Below are 12,952 nucleotides of genomic sequence, written 5' to 3'. Positions count from 1 at the left end.
CAAAGGAAGTGAACCCCTGATTTGGAACAGGCCTCTATCTCCCCCCTGGCCAGGGGCACATTATGCATGGAAGCCTCAACAGATACAGTCACTAAGGAAGCCATGGCTGACAATGACAGATACCAGTTTACATTTTGTTCAGAACAGTGAAGCTGTTTTATTAAAGTTGTGCTCATTCTCTTCCCCCATGAAATTTTATTCCTTTTTTTTTTTGGCCACTAACTAGTATTATTAAAAACTAGGGGGCTTAAAACTAACTTCCAGTGGAATTCCTAGAACTATCTGTGTCCTGATCCTGGAGCTATCTGAAAATGGAACTGTTTCTGGGCAGAGCTCCTCAAGAGTACACATTCTGTGTACTCTTATGTACTCATTTTCTGGGCTCTATTACACCCGGGAAGTCTTATTTATTGGTGGTGTGGCCAAGGAGACTCATCCATAGTTCCCAAAGTATAGCACAGTTTCTGGGGCTGTAGCACTAGCTGTCCCATGAAAACATTGCTGCTGCTCCTAGGCAGATATTCTCCTGGAAGACTGTTCTGATTCCAGCTCTGTTACCATTCAATGTTGGTTAATGTTGGGAAAATGAGAGCAGTTTCTTCTTCTTCTTTTCTGAGCCTAGAATAACAGCATCTAAAACAAAGTGGATTAGGCCCTAGCTATGATTGGTAAAATAATCTCCAGTGAAATGGTTTATTAATTTTCAGTCTACCCAGGGTCATTACACTGTGTTCCTCCTTGGCACATTCTGTGGTCCCTCCATAGTAGCTATCTTGCTGCTTCTCACATGAGCATCTGTCTTGTGTATCTGTGCCTTTGTTCAGGTTGCCTCCTGTGCCTAGAGTGCAGTCCTAGTCTCCCCTGTGTCCCGGAAGCCCAGTTCATATTCAGCCTTTTATATGCAATTATATATTGTCCTCCCCCAAACTTCTAGTTCTCTCCCAAGTACCTTATTTTGTGTGCGACAGTCTGTAGTTGTGTAAGAATGCTCTTCCCTTCCTTTAATGCAAGCACTGTTTCTTTTTTTTTTATCTTCACATCTCCATGACTGAGAATGCTGCTTAGGATGTGACTGTTTAATAAATACTTGTTATTTGATTATAATGAGGTAGGATATAAAGTTATCCCCAAAGATTTGCCTTTTCCTGTTTTACTTAGTAATGTGAACAAATATGTAGGTGAGTTGTAAGGTTATTTGGGAAGGGGGGAACCAAAGCAGACTCTGTTCTCCTCCTATCTCCTCCTCAGGAGCCAGATGAAGTCAAAGTAAGGAGGCCAGGAAGGTATCCTCCAAACTTCTGCATTGGGAAATAAGGGAGAACTCTCTTAGAGACTTGGACTGTCATTAATTAAGGGAAGATCTTTTCCTGTAAGGTACAAAAAAAGGCCAATTTCTGCTTCTTGAGATCTCTTGCAGCTGTTTGAAGTCTAAAAAATTTAAAAGTGGGGGGGGGGGGTTGCTTATAACGATGATATCTTTTGTACATGTTTTTTAGAGCCCTAGGACCACTGAACCTTGATTATGAGATTGGATATCAGGAAAAAACACTGGGTAAACATATTTTAGAACCATTGTATTCAACCCACTGCCAGAAAGTCCCCAGTGCAGCCTGCACCAGATTAAAATGTAATTGGGAAATGTTAAATCAAATAAATAAAAATACAACACAACACAGATAATATTAACTTGTAGTTTTCTTAGGCAAGATGTGGCCATGGGATTTGTTTCTGTCTGAGATTGACATCCCTGCTGTAGAACTAGATGGTTCCTCAGTCAACCTTGCTGTTTCTTCTTGAACTGTAAATCTCTGTAGTTCCCAAAGGGTAAATTCTTTACCCTTTCTCCTTTCTCTGCATTTTCTCCCCTTTGTAATATTCTTGCCTGGGCTTCAAGTATCATCTCCAGATCATGTCCCAGACTCTGAGATGGAAGGAACCTCAGCAGGCATTATATTAAGTAGTCACTTTGTGCCAGGCAAGACATCCCTTTTGAATAGCTCTGATCACTAGGAAGTTTTCTTTATATTATACCCAAACAAGACCCTTTGCAACTTCCACCTGGTGCTTCCGGTTCCATCAAAAAGAAGTCCCATCTGTCTTAATACCAGAGCTCTTCAGCTATTTGAAGACTAGTTTTAGCCCTTCCCCTCTTAGGTTTTTCTTATTCAAGCTAAGCAGCCCCAGTGCTTTCCACTACCCCCGTAACACTGTTTTGGTTGCTCTTCTTTGGATACTTTAGTTTAGCAATGTCTTTTAATGGTGGGACCCACAACTAAATATAATCCAGATTAGTCTTGGGGCGGGGGGTCTACAAAAAGACAGTGACCTCTTTATTCCTGAAAGCTACAACTCTTAATGGAGCCCAAGATTTTACATTCACTTTTTGGGCTGCCATATATCACATAACTTTCATAGGAGTTTGGGATTCACTGAAATCCCCTAGAGCTTTCTCAAACCTACTATCTAATGATTCCCTCCATGTCTTATTTTTAAAATTAACTTTTTTTAACATGGGTATAAGACTACACTGACCACTATTAAATTTTATTAACTTACATATAGATCTAACTTGTCAAGATCTTTTTAGATCTCAAGGCAGTCATATTGATAATTAGCTATACTTTCCAGTTTTGTCATCTGCACATCTGCATGAATATGCCTTTATCCAAGTCGCTGATAGAAAATGTTAGTTAACACTAAATTCACTCAGTTCCAGATGCATCTAATTGTATTAGTGTATAGTCCTTATCTCTCCATCAGGAACAGTGTGAGCCTTTTGTCAATTGTTTTGCTGAAATATAGTTAAACTATGTCTTTGTCATTTTCCTTATCTTCCTTTATAATCCTCTTATAAAAAAGGAGATTATTCTGGCATGACCCGTTCTTGATTAAGCCATAGTGGTTCTTGGGGACCATTGCATTCATCTTTCATCTCTTTCCATACTAAAGGATACAGTTCATCTGGGTCTAATGAATTCATCAAGGATCACCAGGATTTGACCCTCTTCTTATCTTCCTTGAGTATGAAGGGGAAGGAAAAGGGGGGGGGGGAGGGAAGAAGGAGATGGACATTCATAAATATAATTTCTAGTATATATATATATTTTTTTTTTCTTGAACTGATATTTGTGATATTCTGCTGGGCACATGACAATATTCTCGTTTTATTTTATTTTGTTTAGTATTCTTTTTCTGTTTTGTTTTGATTTTTTTGCTGAAGCAATTGGGGTTAAGTTGTAAAGGACTGAAACTATGAGTTGATGCACTGAGGTCAGACAGCCGAGCACTTAAAGCTAATTACTGATTGGACCATACTCTATAAGCATATGCTTGGAAAATGGCTCTTCCCACTATTCTGTGCTGGTTCAATCTTTTGGTGTATACAGAGAATTGTGGGAGGGATTAGGGGGTAGAGTAAGACAAGCCAGAGTCACTTTAACGTTAGAGGTGGAAAAGGAAGGTTTTGGAGATCCTGTGTCCATTCCAATTCACTTCTACCCCAAAAGACCAAGGACTTTTGCTTATCCTGACTCTGGCTGATTCTAAGGTATTCAGGGTGCTAACTCAGTCTTCACATTAAGTGATTTGCCCAGAGTCACACAGCTAGGAAGTATTAAGTCTGTTTCTTTAAATAAAATAAATGGGGGGGGGGGGGGGGGGGGGGGGGTTAAATCTGTTCTCCTTAGCCACAGCTGCGGAAAGCACTTAATAGTTTTCTCTTCTACTTAACTTTTTGATGTATCCCTTAGTATTTCAGTTCATGTATCCAATTGGAATATATTATATATATTATATAATATAAGGTATTGATTGGTCTGACTAATTTTTTATTAGTTTAATTTCCAATAATTTTTCTTTTCTTGTTTTATCAAACACTGAGTTTTCCCGAGTTCAATTTATTTCCAATTTTTCCTTATCTAATGTATTTCACTGATTTGTTATCTTTCTTAACTATTTCTAAATAGTTTTAATATTACTGTTTATAATGTAATTTGAAGTCTGGTAAAATTATTCTTACCTTTTTCAACATTTCCCTTGAGATTCTAAACCTTAGGTTTTTATCAATCGAATTTTATTATTTTGTTGTGTTCCCTCTGGTAGTTTGGTATAGCATTAAATAGTAAAACTTAATTTAGGTGGTATGTTGTTGTCTCAGCTCAGTCATGAATGATGGATATCTGTTCAGTTACTTCACTCATTCTTAATTCTTATACTTTTTTTTTTCAATTAACAACTGTATTCTCTCTTTTCTACCTCTTTTTTCTGGTAGTTGGGAAAAGCCTTTTTAACAAATATGCATTACCAACTAAAACAAATTCCATATGTTTTAAAAACATGTGCCTCATTCTATAGCCCAAGTCTTTTACCTCTTTGTTAGAAGGTGTTATACTTTGGCATCAATCTTCTGGACTCATGGGTAATAATTGTATTGATCAGGAATCTCAAGTTTTGCAAAGCTGTTTGTCTTTACAATGTTGTCATTTTCCTGGTTTACTTCACTCTGCATCAATTCAAACAAGTTTCCAGGTTTCTTTGAACCCATCTCTTTGGTCATTTCTTATGGAATAACAGGATTAAGTTACCATTCTTCAATTGATGATTACCCCCTTAGTTTCTAGTTTTTTGTCATTACAAAAAAAGAATTGCAAAGAATATTTTAGCATATAGGAATTCTTTGATCTCTTTAGGATATTTATGTGCCACAAGGGTGGGCTTTTCGTTCATAGTTCCAAATTACTTTCCAGAATAATTGAAATAATTCACAGCCCCTCCAATAATATATTATTTTAAAGTGTTTTGTAATGTGCCTTGGTAGTATAAGTATTTTATGCATTTTGTTTTTAAAACAAATGTTTAAGATGATTTTAAATGTAACTGGGGAAAATATTAAATAAATTTTGAAAAACTACTTTGAATAAATAGAAAGTGGGGGAGAAGGGGGTAAAGTCTTTATTTAGAAACCTACCCTTTTAATTTTCCTACTTTAGTTAAAACTACTACTAGTCTTCTAGCTAGGCTTCAAAACATCAGAGACAAGACAAGCATCAGTTGCCAAATCCTATCAAATTTTGATTCAATTCTAGTTCAGGCTTTTATCACACTTTTCCTGGACAACTGGAATAATCTAGTATCTAATCTTTCTCCCAAACACACTTTAAATACTGCTGTATAAATAATATTCCTGCAACACCAATTTGGTCTTTTAACAACACCCCTCCCCCCTGCCCCCCAATTCAGAAACCCTTAGTTCCTTACCTTCCTTGAACCCCTCTAGGAATCATTTATTGGATTTCTAAAATATAAACAACCCTGTACTCTGCTCCTTGGTTTCTTCTACAGTCTGGTTGCAGCCTATCTTTCCAACCTTAACTACTTCTCTTCATATATTTTCCATCTTCTCTTTTGCTACCTTTTGCTACAGCCATATGCCTGTACCCATTTACCTCATATCTGTGTCAAAAATCTTTCCCTTCCCAGGGAAGTCATTTAATTTTGTGCCTCAGTTTCATAATTTATAAAATGGAGGAGTTAGTCTTGATGGCCCCCAAGATCCCGTCTAATGCTAAATCTATTATTCTTTCTCTCTTTTCCTGTCTGTCTCAGCACATGTCTTAAAGGTTGTTCCAAGAAGGTAGCACGCAGGTGTCTTAGAGTTTTTTGCCATGGTGGTATTGGGGTTAAGGTTTGAAATATATACCCAAGAAAACCAACAAGCTGTACATGGTAGAGGTTGTTTCCTGTTTGGTTGTTTGTTTTCTGCCCTTTTCCACAGAATAAGCATGGAGAAGAAACTTTATTCATTGTCCCTCTCTCTGATCATTAATGCTATGAGTTATTAACCAGGGAAAAATACACTCTTCAGAAGGTACTGTCAGTGATAAGGAGATACAGCATAGAGCATGAAGTGTAAAAGGACTGCTCGTGACTGGTGAGGGCCCGCAGCTGCTCCTTTTTACCAATGCTGTGGTGCCCTGGAACGTCTGAAAGAGAGGCTGTATTCACCCAGGAGTTTGGTCTCTCTTCACATAGGAAAAAACAACTGGCTGAAGAGTGCCAGTTGTCCATATCGTGATAAAATTGTTAGGCTGGACAACCTGTGGCTGTCAGGATTTGTGCCTTGCTTGGACTGAAATTGCAAAAGATGATTTAGCATCTTATACAAAAGAAGAAAGGGCTAGATTGCTTTTGGGAAATCAGTAAGATTTTTTAGTGACTCCAAACTTCTCACAGAAAAACTGATCGATTTTTTGTTGTCAGTGTCTTCCACTGATATTGCAGAGTTGTGAGTCTAGAATGCTACAGTTTGAAAATTGAATTAAGAATTACCCAAAAGGATGAATCCTGTAGTGGATATGAATGGGCCATAACACTCTAATAACAAGGAATTATGGAAGTGAAATCATATAAAGATGTTACCGACAGAATGTATGAGCACAAAAGAGGGTGGGTTAGTTACACATGGCTGGGGGGAAGCATTGTGGACCATGTCAAGAGAGCTTGTCCAGGACCCGAAGGTGAGGTAGCATTCCCCTTAGATGGATGGTGAGAGGACAGCAAGTTCTGCAAGGGGGCCATTCCCAGAACTAAGGAAATGCTGAGGTGGAGACCCTCATTACACTACTGACCACATACAAACGTGGGGAGGATGAGGTCATTGCATTCAGCAAACAGTTATAAAGTACCTACTGGCTGCCAGGCAGGAGGCTGTGGGCCAGTATGGTGAGTCCAGATGGCTGGAGTTTGAGTTCTGCCTTGGACACCCACTGACTCTGCAATAATTGTGCAAATTGCATCCTTTTTCTGTGCCCAGGAAACTCTAAGTTATCTTACAGAACAGCTGTAGTATTGTCAGTTAGCCTTGTTTCTTCACCAAGGAGCTCTCTTACTCTCAGAAACATTCTAGGCCCCTGGGAGCACAAAGAATAGTGAAACTGTCCCTATGCTAGAAGGAAAGGTACCCAGAAATCAGGAGAAAATAGCGATGCTAAATGATGTGGCAAGGGGATGGGAGGAAAAGCCCTTACTTAACAAGAAAAAGTTCCTTTTTGGAAGTGACATTTAAACCAAGCCTAGGAGAGCTTTATAGACTCTAAAAAGCAAAGAGGGAGGAAAGACAGCCTGTACTATGTTAAGAGGGCTGATGAAATGTCTTACACATGGAACAGAAGGAGAGCACACAAAAGAAGGGAATTGTGAAATCCATTTGGAAAGGTAAAAAGAAAGTTACTTGTTACAAACATGCATAGCTAAGGAAAACAAAATTCCCTCATTTGCTCTGTGTGTGTGTGTCTTTTTTCCTCCTGTATCTTAAATCCATTCTTTCTCTTGGAGAGCATGAACCAGTTGGAACTATGAAGGGTCATTGCATCAATCATAATTTTTTCTGTTTTTGAATTATTGTTTTTGTGGGGTTATTATTGTTCTCATGGTTTTCCTTAATTCTTCATTAACCTATGAAAATCAAGTTTCGAATTCCAAATCTGTTCCTCCTTTCTCTTCCTTCTCCCTGAGATAAGTAATCAGATATACATGTTTAGTTATGTGAAACGTTTATATGTTAGCCATTTTGTAAAGAATGCTTGAACAAAAGAAAAAAAAGAAAGAAAATGAAAAATAACATGCTTCAGTCTGTCTTGACAGATTTTTGTGGCTGAGGATATCGAAATCATTCACAATTTTTGACTGAATAGTATTGCTAGTTCTTGTTCACAGTGTTCTCCTGGTTCTGTTCACTTCACTGTTCATCTAAGTCTTTCTAGGTTTTTCTGAAATAATCCTGATTGTCATTTCTTACAGTGTGATAATATTTTCAGCCTTTCCCCAATTAATAGGCATCCTTTTGATTTTAAAATAAGTCCTTTTCACCGTTTTTGATGTCTTTCGGATTCAGACTTAGTAGGGTTTTACTGAATCAAAGGGTGTGCACAGTTTTATAATCTTTTATGCATAATTCCAAATGGCTTTTTGGAATGGTTGGATCAGTTCACAGTTTTACCACCAATGCATTAGTCTTTCCCATATCTAACATTTTCCTTTTTTGTCATATAAGCCAATCTGATAGATATGAGGTGGTATCTCAGTTATTTTAATTTGCATTTCTCTAATCAGTAGTGACTTAGAGCATTTTCCCCCTCACAGGATTATAGAATTCCATGTCTTTTGGAAATCATCTGTCTCCTCATTTCTTAGCCATTCTTCAGTTGGTAGACATCCTGTTATATATTTGAGCTTTTCCTCTGTTTTTTTTTTTTTTTAATCTCTTTTAAATATAAGCCTACTAATTATATAGTTGGGTCAAAAGGCATACACTATTTAGTCACTTTTATTTATAATTCCAAATTGCTTTCCAGAATGGTTGTGGCCCTCAATAATGCCTCAGTGTGCCTGTTTTCCCAGTCCTTTCAGTATTTAACATTTCCCATTTTTTAGTCATCTTTGATACTTTAATGGGTGGGGAGAAATTTCAGAATTGCTTTAATTTGAATTTTCCTAATTAAGTGATTTGGAGTATTTTTTCATATGGATATAGGTAGCCTGGGTTTCTACCCTTGAACTGCCAATTCATATCTTTATACCTTTTATTTATTAGGAAATGAGTCTTATAAATTAAGTCACTTCCTTATCTTGGGAAAGGAGATCTTTATCAGAGAGACTTGACTCAAAGATTTTGTTCCCAGCTAATTGTTCTTTTAATCTTAGTGTTCAATGGATTTATTTGGGTAAAACCCATTCAATTATATTTAGTCAAAACTTTCCATTTTATCTTTTCTAAACTGGCTAGCAGGAACTGATTATTAAATTTTTATTGTGAGCGTTTATACTGCAGTCAACAAATGTTACAAATAAGGGTTTGATGCAGTTTTGTGTGCTGTCTAGACATAAGTGGTAGAGAAAATGATGATGCAGATTAAATTTAAAAGTATGTTGTGCATACCGCGTGTAGATCTGTAGATTTTTAAACATTAACCAGCACATCATTCTAATATTTGGTCACAAACTTTTCTCCTATTGCAAATGTTTTATTATTTTATTATCAGTTTGAACTAGGGATGATAGCTGTGTGTACAGAGAAAGGAGGCGTATAGTGATACAGGCAACAGGACATTGGATCAATCACTGGACATGGTGGGTGAAGGACAATGAAAAGTTGAGGGATTACTCTGAAGTTGGGAACTTGAATAACTGAAAATATGGTGTTGCCCTCAACAGAAATATAGTTCCGTTTCAGATGTGTTTCATTTGTGGTATCTATGGTACCCTAATCGGAAATTGCTAGTTTCAGACAGAAATGACCACTGGATATATTATTGATACCTATCATAGCACTTCATTAACTTTAAAAAAAAAACCTACTTGTAGAATTCAGAATAAAAATCCTGAATATTTTGATATTAAGCTCTATGAGCTAATTAGGAGGGAGGGCTCTGTGTTTTGAGACAGCCTGGTTACTTGGTTAGAGCCCTGGGATACTTGGGGTGTCCTGTGGGCCGGCGCGCCCCGCCCCAGGACTGCGGATCACGGCCAGCGTTTGGTTTCCGCTGTTGTTGGTAGGGCGCCTTCGACCACCGAATGAAGACCTGGCAGCGCTGGCAGGATGCCCAGACCATGCTGCAGAAGAAACGGGAAACCGAGGCCCGGCTGCTGTGGGCCAACAAACCTGACAAGCTGCAGCAAGCCAAAGACGAGATTGCAGAAGTGAGTTCTGGGGAGAGGGGAGTCCTCCATTCCTGCAGCTTGGGCCAAAGGGGTCTCATCGTGGCTTTAACATGGGGGCCGCTGAGGGCTGCTGGAAGTGCCCGCTTTTTGAGTTAGTGTTTCCTGTCGGGGCTCTCCGAGCTTCTCACAGGAAGTGTTGTTGGCCAGTTTTGCCACTTGTTCTGTGACCCCGGGCAAGTCACCTGGCCCTGCCTGCCTCGACTATCTCATCTGTAAAGTGAGCTGGCGGAGGGAACGAGAAACCAGGCCGGTGCGTTTGCCAATGGGGTCACAGCCAGCCACCACCACCCAGTCTGTAGCAAACCTCCTCCATTGTTATCCCGAAGCAGGCTCAAGGTAGAGAAGTAAGGACCTAACCGTTCAAGGCGTGTCTCTCAAAATGACAGCTTGCCAGCTCAAGATGATTGTGTTGTTTTCTGGATCTTCTTTCAGCCTGTGTCTGGCTCTGTAGTAATGACAGGACCACCTCTTGTAAGAAGTCCCTTCCCTAGGCCCTACTGGAGTTATTTCCGCCCCGGGTAGATTTATCTCCTGACACTTTGGCCCGTATTCTCTGGGACTGGTTTTATAAGTGGGATCTGAACGGCCCCGTGTCGTGCCCCATAGTCAAGCATTGGCAAAGGGGACGGGCCGGCAGCGCCACTTGGTGCACTCCATGCCAGATACTTCCTTGCATCCTTGCTGATGCACAGTGACGTGGGAGGGAGAAAGGAGGCGGGAGGGACGGCCAGCTCACACTGAGAGGAACTTTTTCCCCTTTTTCTGCCCAGTGGGAGTCTCGTGTGACTCAGTATGAAAGAGACTTTGAACGAATTTCAACTGTGGTGCGCAAAGAAGTGATAAGGTTTGAGGTATGATGTGACTCCGTGTTCTCTCTCGCTTCTGCTCTCTGGTTTGGTTTGATGCCCTCTGATTTGTTTCTCTCTGATGTTCCTCTTTTGCCTCCTTAGAACCTAGTGCAAGGAGCTTGGGGACTCTGAGGGCTATGATGAGGGGGTTCTTTGCCAGACTCCTCAGGAGCTCCCAAGAGCATCATCCTCCCCCTCCTGCTGCTCTCCTGTCCTCAGAGGACTTAGCGCAGGAGCCCCCATGCTGACCATGGGACTGACCCACATTCTGGTTCTGTTTTCTAAGCTGGGGTCTCTGGAAGCCTCTCCCATGTGGAGAGGAGGAACTTCTGGAGCCTCAGGGCAGTGTCTTGTTTCATACAGAAAGAAAAATCCAAGGACTTCAGAAACCATGTGATCAAGTACCTTGAAGCCCTTCTCTTTTCCCAGCAGCAGGTGGGTGAATGTTCGTGTCTCATGCCTTGTGTTCTTTTGCTTCCTTCCTTTCAGAGCTTAGTTTGACTCTTCCCAGGACCTTCCCAAGGGGCAGGTTTTGTCACAGACCCTGGAGAGGGGAGCTACAAAGGGTGTGTTGTCAGCCTCACACCTTTACTAGGCAGGAGGCCCCCAGTTACCAAGTTCTTTCTTGTACCACCCTTAGCCCCTTGCACTGTAGGTGTTCATTCTTGGACGTTTCCTCATGAGAACAGATTTCTAGTCAGATTTGTGCCGAATGGCTCCTTGATTCCAACCGCTCTCTGATCCGTATTGCCCAGTATCACACACAGGCTCTCAGATGGCCCTGCCTTAGGCAGGGAGAAGGGTCCCAAGACCAGACTGGGTGCTCGGGAGCCTGATGGCAGGCTGGCATTGGGACTGAGCCCTCCGGAAAGCAGGCTCCTTCCCGGGCGTGGGGACCGCCGGGGCATTGGTGTCTGGGACAGGGGTCAGGCCAGCTTGTTCTCTGCACCCTTCCTTTCGCTGTGCCTCCTTTCTTAGTGAACGAGTCACTAAGAGACTGCAGGTAGAAGGGAAGCTCTCGGGTTCCAGTGGTCATCCTCCTTCCTGCTTGGGAGGTGCTTGGGAGGCAGCTCTGCTGGGGTGCTTGTTCACTCTCCCCTCCCCTGGCTTCTTTGCAGCTGGTGAAATACTGGGAAGCCTTTCTCCCTGAGGCGAAGGCCATCTCCTAATGGACCAAGAAAGCCAGAGCCCACCTGAATTTACGCTGCCTTTTTATACATTATACCTCTCCACCTTTAATGGATCCCAGTTGCACATCCTGCTGAGCCTAGAGACTTAACTCCTTTACCCCTTCCCAGGACCAAGCTGCTCCAGTAATTCTTCTAACTGTATTTTTCATTTAGCTTCCATATATATTTTCTTACTGAAGAGAATAGTTTCCTGCTTTAAGCAAAAGATCTACAGTTAGGTGGTGGTATTGTGGGGTGGGGTATCATTAATATAAATATATAAATAAAATGTATATTTTTCAGGATGTGGTTTAGAAACTGGGAATAACGTTTTCTGTTACTCCTGATGGTGCCATGAAAAGATTATGTAATAAAATATTTAAAAATCTGGTCCTGTGGATTCCTCTTTGTGGTGCTTCGTGCTTTGGGCTAGGGTAACCATTTTCAAGAACTGTACTGTGAAGTGTGGGTGGGTATCAGCCTGGTTGGGAAAGAAGAATTTTAATAATCCTTCCTTACTAAAGATGAGAGAATGGAGGGAGTTGAGAGGACCGTAACACAAGTCCCGACTCGGACACTGAGACCAAGGTAAAGTTGCCCGCATTCAGTTTTTCTCCCAAGCCAGTTCCCCATCCTTATGAAGTCAGAGTCATTTCTATCAGCAGGAAGAGGCTAATCTAGGTTTTTGTTGCTCCCTCCATAACTTTCCTCCAGAGCATTTGTGTGAGCTTTATTCCCCTATTGTGCACCCCTGTAAGAATGGCTAAAAGCAGGGATCCTGGGAATCCAACCATTTTTTATACCTTCTTTTTTTCCAACTAGCCAGGATTCATCTGGCCCACACATCGAAGCCTGTTTCCCACCCATCTTGCTCTCTCTGGATGGAGTCCTAGGCTCTGCCCCTCTCGTCAAAACGTGCTCCTGCTAACTGGTCTTGATAAACAAGTTTACACTAAATGTTAGTGACCAATAGAATTGTAGTGCAAAATCCAGCTTAATGTTTTGTACCAGGCTGGTCACCCAACTCTGTCGGAACTAGTTGTATAGTCGGGGCAAGTTACACATTAGGATCTTTCTTCCTTACAGTGGGAGTTGGACTAGTTGCTTTCTGAGATTCCTTTGGGCTCTAACCTCGGCCCAAACATATGTTGCACTAATAGGGAGTATCCATGATATCAGGTAAGCCTTGGGTCAGCCATAGCAGAGTCTCTGTTCTAG

At 40.9% G+C, this 12,952-nt stretch overlaps 1 protein-coding gene across 1 annotated transcript in view; it reads left to right on the top strand.

Annotated features, from left to right (window-relative positions):
- SNX1 (sorting nexin 1) overlaps positions 1 to 12,125 on the top strand; it is a 58,488-nt gene extending 46,363 nt beyond the window's left edge. Inside the window, exons 12-15 of the mRNA XM_031955410.1 lie at positions 9,553 to 9,696; positions 10,488 to 10,568; positions 10,929 to 11,000; positions 11,684 to 12,125. Of these exons, the coding sequence (XP_031811270.1) occupies positions 9,553 to 9,696; positions 10,488 to 10,568; positions 10,929 to 11,000; positions 11,684 to 11,734 (348 nt within the window). The 3' untranslated portion in view covers positions 11,735 to 12,125. The remainder of the gene's footprint in view (positions 1 to 9,552; positions 9,697 to 10,487; positions 10,569 to 10,928; positions 11,001 to 11,683) is intronic.
- Positions 12,126 to 12,952: the final 827 nt, after the last annotated feature.

The sequence above is a fragment of the Sarcophilus harrisii genome, chromosome 2, assembly GCF_902635505.1.
Source record: "Sarcophilus harrisii chromosome 2, mSarHar1.11, whole genome shotgun sequence".
In the NCBI taxonomy this organism is placed as follows: domain Eukaryota; kingdom Metazoa; phylum Chordata; class Mammalia; order Dasyuromorphia; family Dasyuridae; genus Sarcophilus; species Sarcophilus harrisii.
This window is presented reverse-complemented; position numbering and strand designations above follow the sequence as displayed.